The following is a 15272-nucleotide window of genomic DNA, read 5'->3' as shown; positions in this document are numbered from 1 at the left end:
GTGCAGAGAAAAGACACACCATGTTGCATTCTGCAATAGACAAGATAGGGTAGCATGTGGCAATACACATTTACATGAACATTTACATGAACTAAAGGTGACTTGGTGTTTGAGGAACTGAAAATGAGAGAGATACGTAGATACGCCTAGGCAGAGAGACAGAGAGAGAGAGAGAGAGAGAGAGAAAGAGAGAGAGACAGAGAGAAGAGCCAAGCACCCAGACTTTGTGGCTTTTCGAAGTGCCTGCAACATCCGCTGAGTGACGCACACATAACTGTAAGCTCAGCTCGCACACAAGTTTCGATCATAGTGTTCCTGATCCTGCTCCCAGTCGACACCAAAGAAGAATGATGACAAGAAAGCCTGGTAAGAGCTTCAGAAAGCTGGTGCGGAGGGGCAACAGTGTCCGAGACTCTCTGTGGGGGAAACTGACCTCACGCCACAAACACCATGGATACACAAACCCTGGGGATCATAACTTGAATTCAAATCAAGGTCAGGATCTGATGGTGAGTCTTAAATCTGACCAAGAAGGGTAAATCCATGTAAGCACGTAAGCCTTGAAAATAGGCTTATGTTAAGATGTCACTTTCTAATTCTTATTGGTAAAGTCTTTTGTCTTCATATCATATTATGATTTGGTTCAAAGTTGTCCCTCTTTTTAAAGGGTTAGTGTATAAAAATCGAGGGGTTTTAAAAAGTTGTCTCTATTAGAGTTCGAAGGGACGTAATTCCATTATGACTGACGTGTTTTGTACATATAGATGAGAATGTCTTTTTTCTTTTTATAGGTTAATCAGTCAGAACCGCCACTAGGTTGCCCTGCCACATTACGGTAAGGAACTGTGTTCCCTATGTATGTATAAACATGTTTCAAAGCACTTGTCAAACCTAATGACATTTATATGTGTTAAGATGACATGTCCTCACTCATACATGTATTGTACAGAAGATCTCTTGTATTGGAAAAAGAAGATGATGAAACGTTTGGGTTTGAAATTATGGTAAGCTCCATTGAAATGTAATTTATCAATTGAAATTCAGTGTGTTCTGTGTTCATTGTGATCATTTTGTTTGGATGGTGGCTGATGGTCTAACTCGGTCTCTCTGTCTCTCTAGTGTAACGACAGCCCTGCAGAGGACTTGAGAGTGTCTGTGAGTTGTGTGAGCCCAGACAGCCCAGCTGAGAAAGCTGGCATGAAACCTGGTGAGCGTCTTCATCATGACATCTATGACCTTCTGAATTTCTTGTGGCATAAACTCGCATGAAAACAGGATATCTTATCTCCACAATCTGCTTAAACCCAGCATTTCTATCTCTCTCTCTCCCTCGTTCTCTCTCTTTCACTTTTGTCTCTGTCTACCTGCCTCCATCTCACAGGGGATGTCCTTGTGTCGGTAAATGATGTGTGTATAACAGAATTCCCTCATCAGCATATCACTGACACCATTCTGAATTCTGGTCTCAGCATCAGGTGAGATGCTTACCACAGCAACACAAGCAGGGTGATTTTCGGGGACTATTTGACGTATACTGCAAACGTTTACATCCTTGTAAAAGCTTCCAGCATTAGACGTCAATTTGCTCTTTGTATAATAAGGATTGGGGACATGTCACATCGACATGTCATATCGACAAGTTACAACTGTGTACAACTGTAAACTAACATAAAATAGCACTAGTTCACCTGGAAAATAAGTAATTTTTAAAACCTCAAGGTACAATATTCAGATGTGTTCACAAGTGTACATAAACATACATCACACCTCAATGTTAAAAGTATTGTGCTCTTAGACATTTCCTCTAAATAACACACACTGTACTTCATGGTGTTTTGATAGTATAGTAACCATGGTGTAGAATAAAGTGTTTCCAAACTTTTTCAACTTTACACCTGAATTCCCTGACATTTTGTGCTAATGTTGGGCTACATCTTTCTTTGTTGGATTATATTCCAGGTTGGAAACAGTTAGTGCAGTCATGGCTAAGCAACTGGAGTTGAAGAGGAGATTATGGCAGCTGAAGGTGCATAACCCTTCTCCTTACTACCTCTTTTTTGCCTATTAGTCATGTATGTGTCACCAGTGTTGAAACAATTCTTTTAGTAAATGAAGTTTATTTTTTTCTGTTTTCACATTTTGTTTTAATTTGAGACCTGAAAAGTGATTAGGTGCTCCACTTAAAGGAACACACCAATGTTTTTTACACTAATCTAAGTCTGGGTAGACTGCAAATAATCTAATTTCCCCAAAAGTTGGCATATCCTCATGTGATTTGAGAGCACTGTTTGTGTTGATAACCTAAAGTGACCTTACCCTTACCGTTTTCTATCAACCTCAAAATGTGTTAACCACAGTGTTGTCTAAAAGAAAAGTCAACTGAGTTCTACGTGCTGGCTTCGAGGGAAGAACAATTAACTGGAGGTGAGGGAACTTCTGAGCTATTCTGCAAGCCTCCAACCATCACACCGCAACACACATCCTGTCTTGTCTCAGAAGAACACCGGGGGAGGGTGGATTTTTTTTTGAGCTTGCTTTAGTGCCCTTTCTCTTCTCGGAAAACACTTCTGAGGTCAGGCATGTGAGAGGCGAGGAAGGAGGTGGTGGGGGAGGGGGAAATTGCCTCTTTATTCATTGTTGTGTGTTTACACTCCTTCAGAAAAAAAATAAACAATTGGTAACCTTTGCGTTCCGCCCTCAGAAAAGCTGGGGAATCGTCTGCTTGGGGAGTCCCAGCTGTCCCTGTCCTCCTTACCTGGGGACGATGGCAGCTCTTGCCGAAGCAGCAGCAGTGGAAGCCGATTGAGTGCATGGGGAAGCACAGACGCCAGCTCCCTGTGTTCGGTGTTGGAGGACCTCTCCTTCAGTCCGCTCGCTGCTGTCCCATCCAATGGAGAGAACCGGCATTCGTTCACATTCTTGGATTCAGCCCACCTGTCACACCTCGACGCTCCCTCTCCACTGTGCTTGAGTTCCTCGGAACTCTCCACCCAAGTGTCCTTCTACAGAAGCCCTTCAAAACGACGAGCCAAGCAGGGTGGTGGCCGGAACCGGTTCACCGGTCTCTTTTCAAACTCTCAGGGTTCTGTGGCAGAGGAAGGGGTCAAGGTGGATGTATGACAAGGACTCAAACATCTATGTTTATTCTACACTGTAAAGTTCACTTTTGCTAAAACTCCATAAATTAAGAGTTATTTTTAACACGGAAGGTGTTAAATGACACAATTTTGATTTGAAGACAGTAACAAGCTCTAGCCTTTAAATTCGTTTTAACACTTAATGAAATGGGACCATGTAAACTCAGAATAGTGTTGAAATCAACTCATAAAGAGATAACTGGTTGATTATACTGTGTAACAACTACATTCTTAAAAGCATGTCTACTCTACTGATGCATGATCTGGGTGTTGTTGTCTGGCACCAAGTAGGCCTACCAGATGAGCCACGGCAAGAAAACCACATATCAAATGTATGTGTTCTTTGGGAAATTAATATGAACACATGTGATACATTATCTTACTGCCATGCTACACTGTTTGTGGAGCGTAAAAACAGTTTTATAAGACTGGTCTAATATTTCTGAATGTACGCACCGCCGTTACGTCTGGTGTAGCCAGTTCCACTGATTATAGTGGAAGGTAATTGTTGCAGCTTACGCTCGGCAAACCGAACGCTTCAGTTACATGCCTGGTGTAGCCTGTAGTGATACTGTCTGCTGTCTGTCTTTATGGCGTGTCTTCTGAAGCTTGTCATACTCTGATGCCTGGGCTCTGAGACATCAAATTATGAAGCATTAGCTGAGACATGTAAATATTGTGTTCCTAAAATCATTGCTCCTGCAGAGTGTTTTCCAAAGTAGACTGGTTATTTTCATAGCTCATAGTAGTTTTCACACCATTTCTTTTTATGGTCAAGTTGTAAATACTGAATTGTTATTGTAAGTCAGTCAGTCATCCTAAAATAGCCTACTGTCTTTGTTGTAATTTATTCTATTATTTAATTTTATTTATATGTCCTCTCATGTCTGCACACTAGTTTAATTAAAACAGTCCATCTGACACCTTTTTGACTATGTCCTTTCTTCACACGCCATGGGTTTTTTAGCAACTTCCCTTGCTCACACTGTGGTGCTGACGTCTCTTATCTGCGTTGATGCTTCTGCTTACCCAAGAAGCGGCAGAGATGTCATCAGCAGGAAAGGCCTGGCTAGCTATCATATGCTCGACTATAAAAAGGGAAGTGACTCTGCTTATTCTCATTCCACACACAATTAGCTTAGCTCAGCTCAGCAACACGCCTACACACTACTACAGTTATCGAAAAGCAGTGCTGTATAAAATAGTTAATTGGTGGTGTGTAAAACACTAACCCTAACTCTTTCTACACCAATAGAAATCCTGCAGCTGTTTACTGAGAACATATTTTGAGAGAACCATATTTTTACACTTATTTGGGGACAGTGGGCTATGTGAAATTCGGAGTTTCGAAGTGTAAATCATGATATGTGACACCAGTTACATACAGCAAAAACAATACAACAGAAAACAGATTGATGTCTCACCATTGATATGAACCACTTGAGATGTGATCACTTTGATCATTGCCAAATTATTAGGTTCTGTTTAAGGACATTTTACACTAAGAGTTAGAAGTGAACCAGGAAGGACAGGTTGCTTCCTGAACCTGAACTAGCCTAGGCTACTGAATTATTTTAAAATGAGTAGGGTGAGGCTATTTTATTATTCTGTTAGTAAAACTAAACATGGTTCAGCTCATTATCATATTTCAAATGATAAAAAATTCAAAGGATATAGACAAAATTTACATCAAACATAAATTGATAAATATTAGAGCCCATCGGCCGATGGCTATTTGCCGATCTATCAGTGTATAGTCTATAGCCTAGTCTATAATGACTGATAACTATTTTAAAATTAAGTAAAGGAAAGCCAAATAGCCTACTGATATTCATTTTGGCCAATGTGTGACATGTAGCCTCCACTTCTCCTTTTAAACACAAATGATCAACTGGTCTTTCCAGGGTATTTCTGCACAGAACCGCTCGCAATAAGTGGAAAAAATTGGCGTCCCTTCTATTTTCTGGGTTGTGGTTACAGCACGGTTCAAGCTGTGCCTGAGATGTGGATATGGCAGAGGCACTGTGGCTGCTGTAACCTATTAACATGGGTGCCCACATCAAAATGAACATGCGAAGCCATTCCACAGAGGCAACGCAGGCGAGCCTTAAAGGAACCATATGTAAGATTGTGGCCAAAACTGGTACTGCAATCACTTTCAAAATACTGAAGAGCGGTGTATCCCCTCCCCCTCCCCCCTGACTCGAGGTTGCCAACCCGGATGGCGAAACACTACTGACTTCGTGATTAGTAGATAGGTGGAGGGTGGCGCATCAGGCCAAAACACAACATGACATGACAAAACACAACATCAACATCAGTTGAGGGCTGCAACTTCACTTTTTAAATGACAATATCCTGGCCGGACTACTGTTGTCACTGATATAAGTATTTGAAATGAACATGATTTCTTCATGTCTAGTGAAATATCAGGGCCATTTTATGATTAATTGAAATATTTTTCTTACATACGGCTCCTTTAAGTCATATGAGAGTATGGACGTTATATTATGCAGTTTTCCTTGTCATTTTCAAAAGAATCGCACTGTTTAATGCTGTTAACGGTGTGTGAAAAGCACCAAAAATACCAGTATAAAGCACAAAATAAAATACCTTGAAAGTTATCGTGGCAATGGTGTTTATCACAGATAAGAACAAAGACCTGACGCTATTATTCATAATAATTATTTCATAATTTATCGTATAAGAGCTTTTCATTTTGATACCAGATAGTTAGACACAATGTGCTGATGTCTTGATCAGAACTTTTCAATACACTAGGAGTACATTTTTACATTGTGTTTGTTAAAAATGAATATCGGCTGATTTACAGAGGCGGACAGAGTACACAGCTTCATTACTTGAGTAAAAGTACAGATACCCTTTGCTAAATTTTACTCAAGTACAAGTAAAAGTACAACAGTCAGATGTCTACTTAAGTAAAAGTACTGAAGTACTTGTTTTTAAAAGTACTTGAGTATCAAGAGTACAAGAGTAGCCTACATTTACTAAATATTGCATTACTACTGCCACAGTGCTTACATTTACAGCAGACCTGCTGCGTCTTCATCCATTGTTTCGTCCATGGTTTCGTCTCTTATCTAAATCTGACCATGGAGTTCACTTTGGCGGAAAGCTGAAGGTGATTGCTGATATGCTGTCCCAATCAGTGGCGCCTGCACAATCCAATCACGTTTGAGAGGGAAACAACAAATTGAGGGTTTCCGAGATTTTTCTTTTTTCCTTTTTTTTTAGAAGTAGTAATGGGTACTCACGGTTATGGATAGAAATGTAGTGGAGTAAAGAGTAGGCCTACAATATTTGCCGCTCAAATGTACTTGAGTAAAGTCATGAGTACTCTCCAAAAATGATACTCGAGTAAAGTACAGATCCCTCAAAATTGTACTCAAATACTGTACTCAAGTAAATGTACTCTGTTACTGTCCGGCTCTGCTGATTTATCATTTATCGGTTTTTGAAATCATCAAATTTCAAAATTGGTATCAGTAGTAGAGGGGAGGCAGAGGGACCTTCCAAAGAAGGCAGGGAAAGAGGAAGTGAGACTGAAAGAGTGAGGTCCTGATGAATGTTCTCCAAATAAATAAATTAATCGGGCATAAAACATGCATACACATACGACTTTACATTGAACATACTCTATTTTTACCTCACATGCACATAAAAAACTCATACATATACAGTACTTTGTAACAAACTCCAAGCTGAAGTAAAAATCTGGCAACCCTGCTGATGTCCAGAGGAGGAGTGTAAACTTGATGGAGGTTGTGGTAGTAGTACTGGCAAGAATTTAAAACCTTATGTGACCCCTGCATATTGTATGCCATAAAAAAGTCAGGTATATGAAGATGCAATGACACAAACCAATAATGTTAACACTGGGAAAACATAATAATCACCACAAATACAAACTACAATTGTTTTGTGCTGTGAAATGATTGAGCCATAGAATGAGCCTGTGTCATGAAGAACGCATGAGGTAATGTACATTATGTAATTACATCACACTGTGTGTATGTTAAATAACCATATGAACTAACATGTGACAAAGATTTAGAGAGCCATAGTCTCAGTTCTCACCTGCTTTCTAACGTGTTGTTTGGGTCAGCCAGACAGACTGCCTGCCCTTTACCAGAGAACACTAATCCCATCGCGGCTCGGTGAGGCTAGGTGGACCCACACACTGGTCAGGCATTGCAGCTTAAGGCATTAAGCACAATCAGCTCTTTCTGTCCTGGCCAGGGAACAGGGTAGTTATGGAAAATAGGCTCTATGCTAATCCCTATAAAAACAAAACGTGATGAAGCTGGCACTTTCTATAAGGGCTTTCAGTGGGCTCTCGAGGAGGATGTGTCTTTGTGTCGAACCGCCCTCAACAGAGGTTTTAATTGGATGCCTAAGTGGACAGATTAGCTGAAAAGTATCACACTGACCACAGAGACTGCAAGCTGAATTTGAAGTCTGAGTTTTTTTTCCTGGGAAGGAGAGGAGAGGAGAGGAAATAGAGAGGTATAAAATAACAGCATCAATTTGTGCTCACAGAGTGCTACATTATCAGAGGTTGCTATGGAGTACCTGTGGAATCGCACAGAGAAATTGGAAGGGTCAGAAAACAACGGAGGGTCCACTATTTCTTCATGTGTTGAGCAGTTTATAGGAGGTATCAGCGACATCTTAAGCCTTGAGAATATTCTGGAAGCGACAGCATCCATTCTGGAGGATGACGAGGACGAGAATGAACTTGAGGATGTGTTGCTGATCCAGTGTGGTGACAAGAACCCCTGCTCTGTGGACGGAGATGGTGACAAATGTCAGTCTGACTCACAAACTGAGAAGGAACCTCCGGAGAATGGTCAGTCTGAGGTCTCAGTGTCTGACCACAATCTCACAGAAATCTTAGCTGACGATGTGACTGTTAAAGACAACCATGAGACTGCTCAAGACAGCTCAAACCTCAAACCTTCAGAAGACACGATCGCTGTGCACCATCTCAGCTCGACTCAGGAAGAGCATGAAAAGATTAGAAACGACAGTAGTGAAGTTCGAGATGACAGCTCTCCCCAAAAACCGTCCCCACAGACAATCACTAGTGCAACCTCTGAAGACATAGACAAAGGTGATCATGACCTTCGCTTGTTGAGTGGTCCAGAAACATCACACAAAGAGGAAGGCCCTGCCACTGAGTCAGTCTTGATGGAGAAAGAAGTTCCAACCACAGAGTTCAGCAAAGTACCACAGATTGAGTCAAAAACCCCTACAGCAGTCCTTAATCACACCAGTGATTTGCCTCAAGAAAACATCCTCCATGACACCACCAGCCCAGCCTCAGGGCAACAGCATGAGATGGCTGATCAGATGATGGACTTAAGAATATCACAGCCTGAGCTGGGTGAAATGAGTGCAACCGTTTCCCCATCACCTGGTGGAGAAGATGTGGAAGAAGGCGACACTTGCAATCCATTGACAGATGTGTCCAGCACAGAACAACCTGAAGGTGAATCTGCAAAGCTCCAGACAGGGGATTTCAATTTGTCACCTGCGCCCCAAATGATGGAAACAATTCTGGAGGAAGAGGACAGCAGCAGTCCCTTACAGACAAATTCGATGACCCACGTCTCTCCGTGTGAGTCTGACCCAGTACATACAGAGCCAGAGCCAGAGCCAGAACAAGAGCGAGAACCAGAGCCAGAGGCCAGCTCCTCCCCAGTTGGCCTACCCACCGCTCCGCAGGACCACAGCCAGGACCAGCAGGACAGCCCAGCCTCCGATGAACCAGAGGGGGGGGACACAGCGCCCCCAGCCCCAGCCCCAGCCCTGGAGCGGGCAGACAGAGAGGCTGTGTCACCCGAGGACAGCAAGGGAACACCCAGCACCGAGCAACAGTCAGTGTCCTCCACAGAGCCAGACTCCCACAGCCCGGAGGAGCCTCCAGGGCAGGCACCCACCACCACCACCACCGCCGCCACCGCCACCACCACTCTACACCAGGACGAGCAGCCAGGTGACCAGCCCCCTGCCCCTGCTCCTCAGGCCCCTGCTCCAGAGCCAGGCGTGCTCCCTCCAGCCAGCTTGCATGCAACGCCTGAGAGCCCCAACTCGGGTCTCAAAGCACCAGGTAATCATCATAGTCACATCTCCGCCTTATTACACAGCCATACATATACATATATACATATAGTCTGCTAAATACCAGTCACTTTGCCATACTTTATCTTACATTAGTTAGGTGACACATAGTCATTCACATTAGAGTACCTGTAATAAAAACTGTGCAGTAATAAAAACTCTGTTGTTTACTGTAAAATGCAGTATAGTTACTATTTTTAAGGTGACTTTTTTACCAAAAATATAATTTAATGACATTGAATGGCCTTTAGACAGATGTTGTTTGTAAGAAATGTTTTCTTGTTTAAAAATAACATTATATCAGACATGTTCTTGTTTTGCAGAAGTGCAGACTCAGACCCGTCATTAGTTTCATTTCAGAGTTAGGATACTGCAGTGCTTTCCAGAGTGTAGCCCCCTGTTTCTCAGGTTGACTAAAACAGACGTCAAAGGGATTTGTGCTTTGACACGTGTGTGTTTGTGTGTGTGTGTGTGAGAGAGAGTGTGTGTGTGTGTGTGTGTGTGTGTGTGTGTGTGTGTGTGTGTGTGTGTGTGTGCGTGTGCGTGTATGCGTGCCATGTTTCTGGCATTCAGTTTTCTGGTGATAAAGCACGTAATGTATATGTGGACATTGGTCACATTGACTAAATGCAGATTACTGTTGCTGATCTCAGTTGAATAATCAGGCTTTACAGGAATGCATTCAAATGTGCAATATCAGGCATTATGCAGATCACATATTTGGTGTAGATTATATATAACCTTTAAGTCTCTGTGCACAGAAACTCAAAATCCCAATCCTTTAAGTCTGTTGTTATTCACATTGTTTCATGATTTATATTGTGTTATGCTGGACACCGTCCACTAATTCTAATTAAATTAAAATTCCACAATTGTGCCGAACAGTGCTTGCCAGCCATTATTCTGGACCAAAATCATACCAGAGTTTATGAAAGCACTTCTTTGGAGTGTTTCAGGAAAGCAATTAGAGTTATCCCAGGACTGAATTCTACCAAGCTGTTCACGCCCAGCATGGCATGAATGCACTAAATAAGAGATTAAGTAAGCTTGACCAGTCTCCTTGACTGTCTGTTTACATCTCTGATTCTCTATTTTTTGCCTTCCATTTTGTGCTGTTTGCTTGCTTGTCTGTTTCTGTCTGCCTGTCTCTTTGTATGTATGTATGCACATACGTTCATCTGACTGTATGTTAATTTGTCCATGTTGGTCATCTATCGATCTATCTATCTATCTATCTATCTATCTACTGTATCTATCTCTTTCTCTCTTTCTTTACAGACTTTGCAGCCGTGGGCCAGGAAGTAACATCAATGGAGCAGAAGGGTAAGGAGGCCTCGTCGGCAGACAAACCCCGCACAGATGCGCTGAAGGTGAACAGGGAAGAGCAACCAAGTGGGCAGCCAATCCCTGGGCAGTATGGCAAACCTCAGCCAATCGGTGAGCAGCGTGACAAACCTGTGCCAGAGGAAGACAGGAGCGACAAGGAGGAAGCAGAGCTGGAGTTTGTGGAGAGAGAAGACCACGAAGAGTGTGGCAATGATGCACAGCGCGAAAACGGAGCGCAGAGCTCACAGAGCACCCAGTCGCTAGGGGAGATTGCCTCCACCGACGGCCAACCAGCCAACAAAAAGTACAACACGGTTTGTTACAGAAAGATCAAGAAAGGGAACACCAAACAGAGAATTGACGAGTTTGAGTCCATGATGAGTTTCTAGGTTAGAGAGAAAGAGATGGAAGCAATAGTGACATGATTAGGAACAGATCAGAACGTATTCATCATGTGTGACTATTGAGCAAATCATTCATCATCATTCATTTATCATCAGTGCTATGTAACATTGTCCTATTGACAAACAACAGGGCCTAATTTAAATGGTGGGCCAAGTACAAAATCTCATATTTTTATATGAACACTGCACTTTCCTTTTTTTCTGGAGGCTGTGTGCTTTGTCCTATATGTTGATGTTTCATACTTAAAGTTATTTTGCTTTTTTAATCATCTTTTTTTCTTTTGCAGCAAGGGTTGTAAACAGATATTCGGGTCACATGGCCTACCTCAGTGTGCTATTTCCCTAACTTCCTTGTTTTTAGATGCAAAGTACAAAGTCTATGTCTAACTGAAGCACATCACACAATGGTGTTAATTCATGTATGAGACACTTTGCTCATTGAATATCTTTGCCTGTCATTTAAATTAGGGCCCAAACTCATGAATCAAAACACAACTCAAGTAATTTAGCATCATACAATCTCACTCATCATGTTCTCAATGTTAAATGTTTACTTTTCCTATGTTTTTAAGCTTGCGCCCAATTTTACTTTCCTATGTCTTACCACCTTTAATCAGTTAGATAAGTTGTACATTCTGAGATTATATATTCAACTCACTGAAGACAGAAGCAAAAGCAACATTCTAGGTGCCACAAACTGGTGTCTCAGCTGTATGACGTTGTTGTTTAGGCTGGAAATGAATGTGGTCTTTGATCTGACTTTTATTAGATTTAGATCTTTTTTTAGATCTACTTGCTCTACTGTTTACTATAGCAACCATTTGGACATGGTATGTAATAACAGTGTATCATTATATCATCTTACCTCATAGGCTTTTGTTTTATTACCTGTTCACTATGTTGGGACAATGTATTATTTTCACTGTGATGTTTCTAGTAAATGCTAGTGTTTTACATGTGATTGTTGTGCCACACAATAAATGCAAACTTTGATGTTGTATGTTTTGCTTTAGGATACAAAATGGTTACAGTAAGTAGATATTCCGCTGATTTTCTACGGTGTTGAGCCACTAGATGTCCTTCTTTGCCTTTGGCTGCTTCCTGAATTTCCTTTCTAGTCTACTTATCTAGAACTGGTTTATAATCTGCCATTAATGGGAAATTCCATAATCAAACCTCTAAATAATCAAATAACAATATTTGAATTATAAACTAATGTTACTTAAACTACTTATACACAACCTTAATAATTATTTACTCCCATACACAGTGCTTCCTTAATGGAGACATGGAAATACACTGAGGACCATCGTACTTCAGTGTCAACACCTTTGATTACAACACACACAGTCTTACAAAAGATGTCTCTACTTGCATGCTTAGGCTGTAATAATATGTTGACGTCACTCTAAAAAACAAGATGAACACACTCAAAATATCCCATGTCATCTTGTTGCTTTGATGGAGTTATGTCAATAACATGTAAAGTCAATTTAATTCCACATAAACTTGACACTGCATGTTGATATAACCTAGCTCAGTCATAGCAACAAGATGACTTGCCTGAGTTATGTTGAATGTGTCAATCCTTTTGTGCCAAATAACTATAGATTACGATAAGTGGCATCAATTACCAATCAATTAAAAACAAGTATGTGATGAAGATGATAAAAAACTTAAATCTTGTTTGGGGTATGTGAAAATAAAACCACAGATGGAAAAAACTGCAGCAGGAAGTGGCTCTGACACCTCTTATCTCTTACTACCACCCACCTAGCGGTTGCAATGAAACATGTGCTGCTGACAGAAACTGGCACGGCTCCTTCTCAGAGGAAGATATATCCTATTTGTGCATATACAAACAAGAGAATACACTCAAAATTGCTTGGTTGAGAATGTTGCCCTTAAATACTGTGAGTCCAATGGGTGTCGCACCACAAATGAAGGTCAGACCTTTGCAGTCGTTCCAAGTTGGTGAACTCGCACACCAAACACCGATGCCTTCAGCTTTTGCACATACATTTTGAAATGACAGTAAAACTAAAATGTCACAAAGTATTTATTTGTCTTCCAGTGATTACAAGAAACTGAGCTTTTAGATTTGCAATTTAATTATATAAAAACAAAGAAAAAGAAATTAGGCCTGCTTTTCAAACTAGAACTTTCAGCAATACTTAATTAGTGATTAAACTTTCCGAAACGCTGCGGAAAATGTGTAAATAGTGTGCCAATCAGAATTACACTGGCACTGAAAAATCAGATAATCCGGAAGCAGATAAGAATCTTCTGCTGTAGCCAAATGTGTTTACAGCTATATTTGGGTATGCAACCAAGTACAAATCATATGCGTAGATCTGCTGTTGTATTTGAAATAACAGACAAGGAACGTTCTTCTATTTTATAGGCGGAGATGCTCTTAACTACTGTTCAACACTGCTGATAGAGTTGACAGTCCTGTGTAATGAGATGTTTTTGTCCCCTGCTCGTTCTGAATAGAAATCAATGTCATCCTTTATCTTCAATGCTCTGTTTGGTTCTGCTCCGCATTAGGGTGTGTTTCTGCCACTGCGTGCAGCTGTCTGCATTGCCCTTTCCATCATCTGATAACTTTAAACACATAATTAAACCATAAAGGAGAATTAAAGGTCTTATATGATCATTTGTTTTCTTCCCCCCTCAGAATCGAGGTCTATAGTTCCGGAAGTCTAGTTGAGGCAGGTAGAACTTTAATTTGCTACATTGGTCACCAAAACAACAAATGAATTGCTTTATAAGACCTGCGTCAGAAGGCTATGATTCTGATGCTGATGCCCTACACTGCCATCTTCTGGCACCAACCGTATCAGAGTTATTACCTAAGTACGTAAAATGCACATCATAAACAACAACAATAACAACTTGCCCTAATATATATGGCATTATATATTGCCCTAATATATCAAGGCACCCAAAACACTTCACAATGAAGAAAGAACCACATCAACCACCATCAACGTACAGCCCCCACCTGGGTGATGCACGGCCGCTATTATGCTCCAGAACGCTCACCACACAACAGCTTGAGGTGGATAGTGAGGGAATGAATGAATGAGCCAGTTTCACTGGTGGGTGAAACCCTAACCCTAACCCAAATTGAATTAGCCAGTTTGGGAATAAACCTACATAATCAATTTTGTCTCCAACTTTGTGGACTTCCTTTACCCACAAATAAGTATTTAGTATGCATGTGTTTCATACACATGTGTTTTTAAGCTCGTAGTTGAGCTTCAGCGTGAGGTTGAAAGAGGGTTAACTAAGAATGTGAGTTTATGGAGTATGTGGATTCCCCTTTTATACTCAGGTAGCCTATGGCTACTGGTATTCTACAGAAGAGCTCAGAGAACTGGCACTCTTATCAGCTGACAGTAAGACTAAGCTTCATCATTATCCATCATTATTATGTGTTGAAGTGGTGTAGTTTTTAATGAGAATGAGAACGACTGGAAAATGTGTTTTGTGGCAACAAATGTTATTTTGTGCTGCTATGTCTGGTTATTAATAGTAACACATAATAATAGTACCATAGTAATCACATATTTTTAGGTAACACCGGCCTGTATGAAGAAAATGTCAAGCACTTTGATTGTGAAACTACCCCACTGTTCCATGGCAGGGCAAAATTCAGAAGCATTGTGGTTGATTGCAGTGTGTGCATCTCCCCCTCCTCTCTCTATCTCTTTCTTTCTATCTGTTACTCTCTCTCTCCCCTCTTCTCTACACTAATGCCAGTTGACTCGTCCAGTGTTTTGATGTGTGATGAGAGAGTGAAGGTTGGTGGGGTGCAGAGCTGTGAAATATCACAGCTGCCTTCTGCCACCCCACCTCCTCTGCATGTCCTTCTGCTATTGTGTTTATATTTAATTTCATATTCTGTGCATGCTGCACATATATACATATATATATATATAACTTCTATTACAATGGATCAACCTCTTAGCTCTCCTCTCTCAAATAACAGGACTGGACCTTGAAGCATAAAATCCAAAACTAGACATTTTGTAAACACATTTTGTGTGCTAATTAAAACAGTTAGAGACAGAGAGAGAGAGAGAATGAAAGCGCTTGGAAGAGAGTGCAAGACAGGGAGAGAGAGAGAAAGAGAAAGAGAGTGGGTGTGAGTGAAAAAGATGGAGACAGAGAGAAAGAGAGAAAACACCCGCTTTTTTTTTCTTTATCAAGACAGCCACGAGGTGCCGGAAGTGTGAGTCACCCCGCAATATTT

The 15272-nt window shown here is 41.1% G+C and overlaps 2 protein-coding genes across 2 annotated transcripts; both read left to right on the top strand.

Annotated features, from left to right (window-relative positions):
- Positions 1 to 242: 242 nt before the first annotated feature.
- LOC121697233 (general receptor for phosphoinositides 1-associated scaffold protein-like) lies at positions 243 to 4058 on the top strand. The gene is made up of 8 exons (XM_042078652.1): positions 243 to 509; positions 792 to 835; positions 950 to 1004; positions 1120 to 1207; positions 1382 to 1475; positions 1960 to 2026; positions 2358 to 2424; positions 2702 to 4058. The coding sequence occupies exons 1-8, from the start codon at positions 348 to 350 to the stop codon at positions 3118 to 3120; spliced, it is 996 nt and encodes a 331-aa protein (XP_041934586.1). The 5' UTR covers positions 243 to 347; the 3' UTR covers positions 3121 to 4058.
- A 3568-nt stretch (positions 4059 to 7626) lies between these two features.
- On the top strand, positions 7627 to 11972 carry LOC121697232 (proteoglycan 4-like). Its single transcript, XM_042078651.1, has 2 exons — positions 7627 to 9270; positions 10560 to 11972. Exons 1-2 carry the CDS (start codon positions 7722 to 7724, stop codon positions 10994 to 10996), a joined length of 1986 nt encoding a protein of 661 aa, XP_041934585.1. The 5' UTR covers positions 7627 to 7721; the 3' UTR covers positions 10997 to 11972.
- Positions 11973 to 15272: the final 3300 nt, after the last annotated feature.

This window comes from Alosa sapidissima, chromosome 22 (assembly GCF_018492685.1).
Source record: "Alosa sapidissima isolate fAloSap1 chromosome 22, fAloSap1.pri, whole genome shotgun sequence".
Taxonomy (NCBI): domain Eukaryota; kingdom Metazoa; phylum Chordata; class Actinopteri; order Clupeiformes; family Clupeidae; genus Alosa; species Alosa sapidissima.
This window is presented reverse-complemented; position numbering and strand designations above follow the sequence as displayed.

What these genes read in the sequence shown, in the direction of transcription:
- LOC121697233 (XM_042078652.1), top strand. Translation starts at nt 348, where the DNA reads ATGATGACAAGAAAGCCTGGTAAGAGCTTCAGAAAGCTGGTGCGGAGG. An exon ending in ATCAAGGTCAGGATCTGATG is followed by an intron (nt 510 to 791) that starts GTGAGTCTTAAA and finishes TTCTTTTTATAG; the next exon opens with GTTAATCAGTCAGAACCGCC. An exon ending in GGAAGAACAATTAACTGGAG is followed by an intron (nt 2,425 to 2,701) that starts GTGAGGGAACTT and finishes TTCCGCCCTCAG; the next exon opens with AAAAGCTGGGGAATCGTCTG.
- LOC121697232 (XM_042078651.1), top strand. Translation starts at nt 7,722, where the DNA reads ATGGAGTACCTGTGGAATCGCACAGAGAAATTGGAAGGGTCAGAAAAC. An exon ending in CTCGGGTCTCAAAGCACCAG is followed by an intron (nt 9,271 to 10,559) that starts GTAATCATCATA and finishes CTTTCTTTACAG; the next exon opens with ACTTTGCAGCCGTGGGCCAG.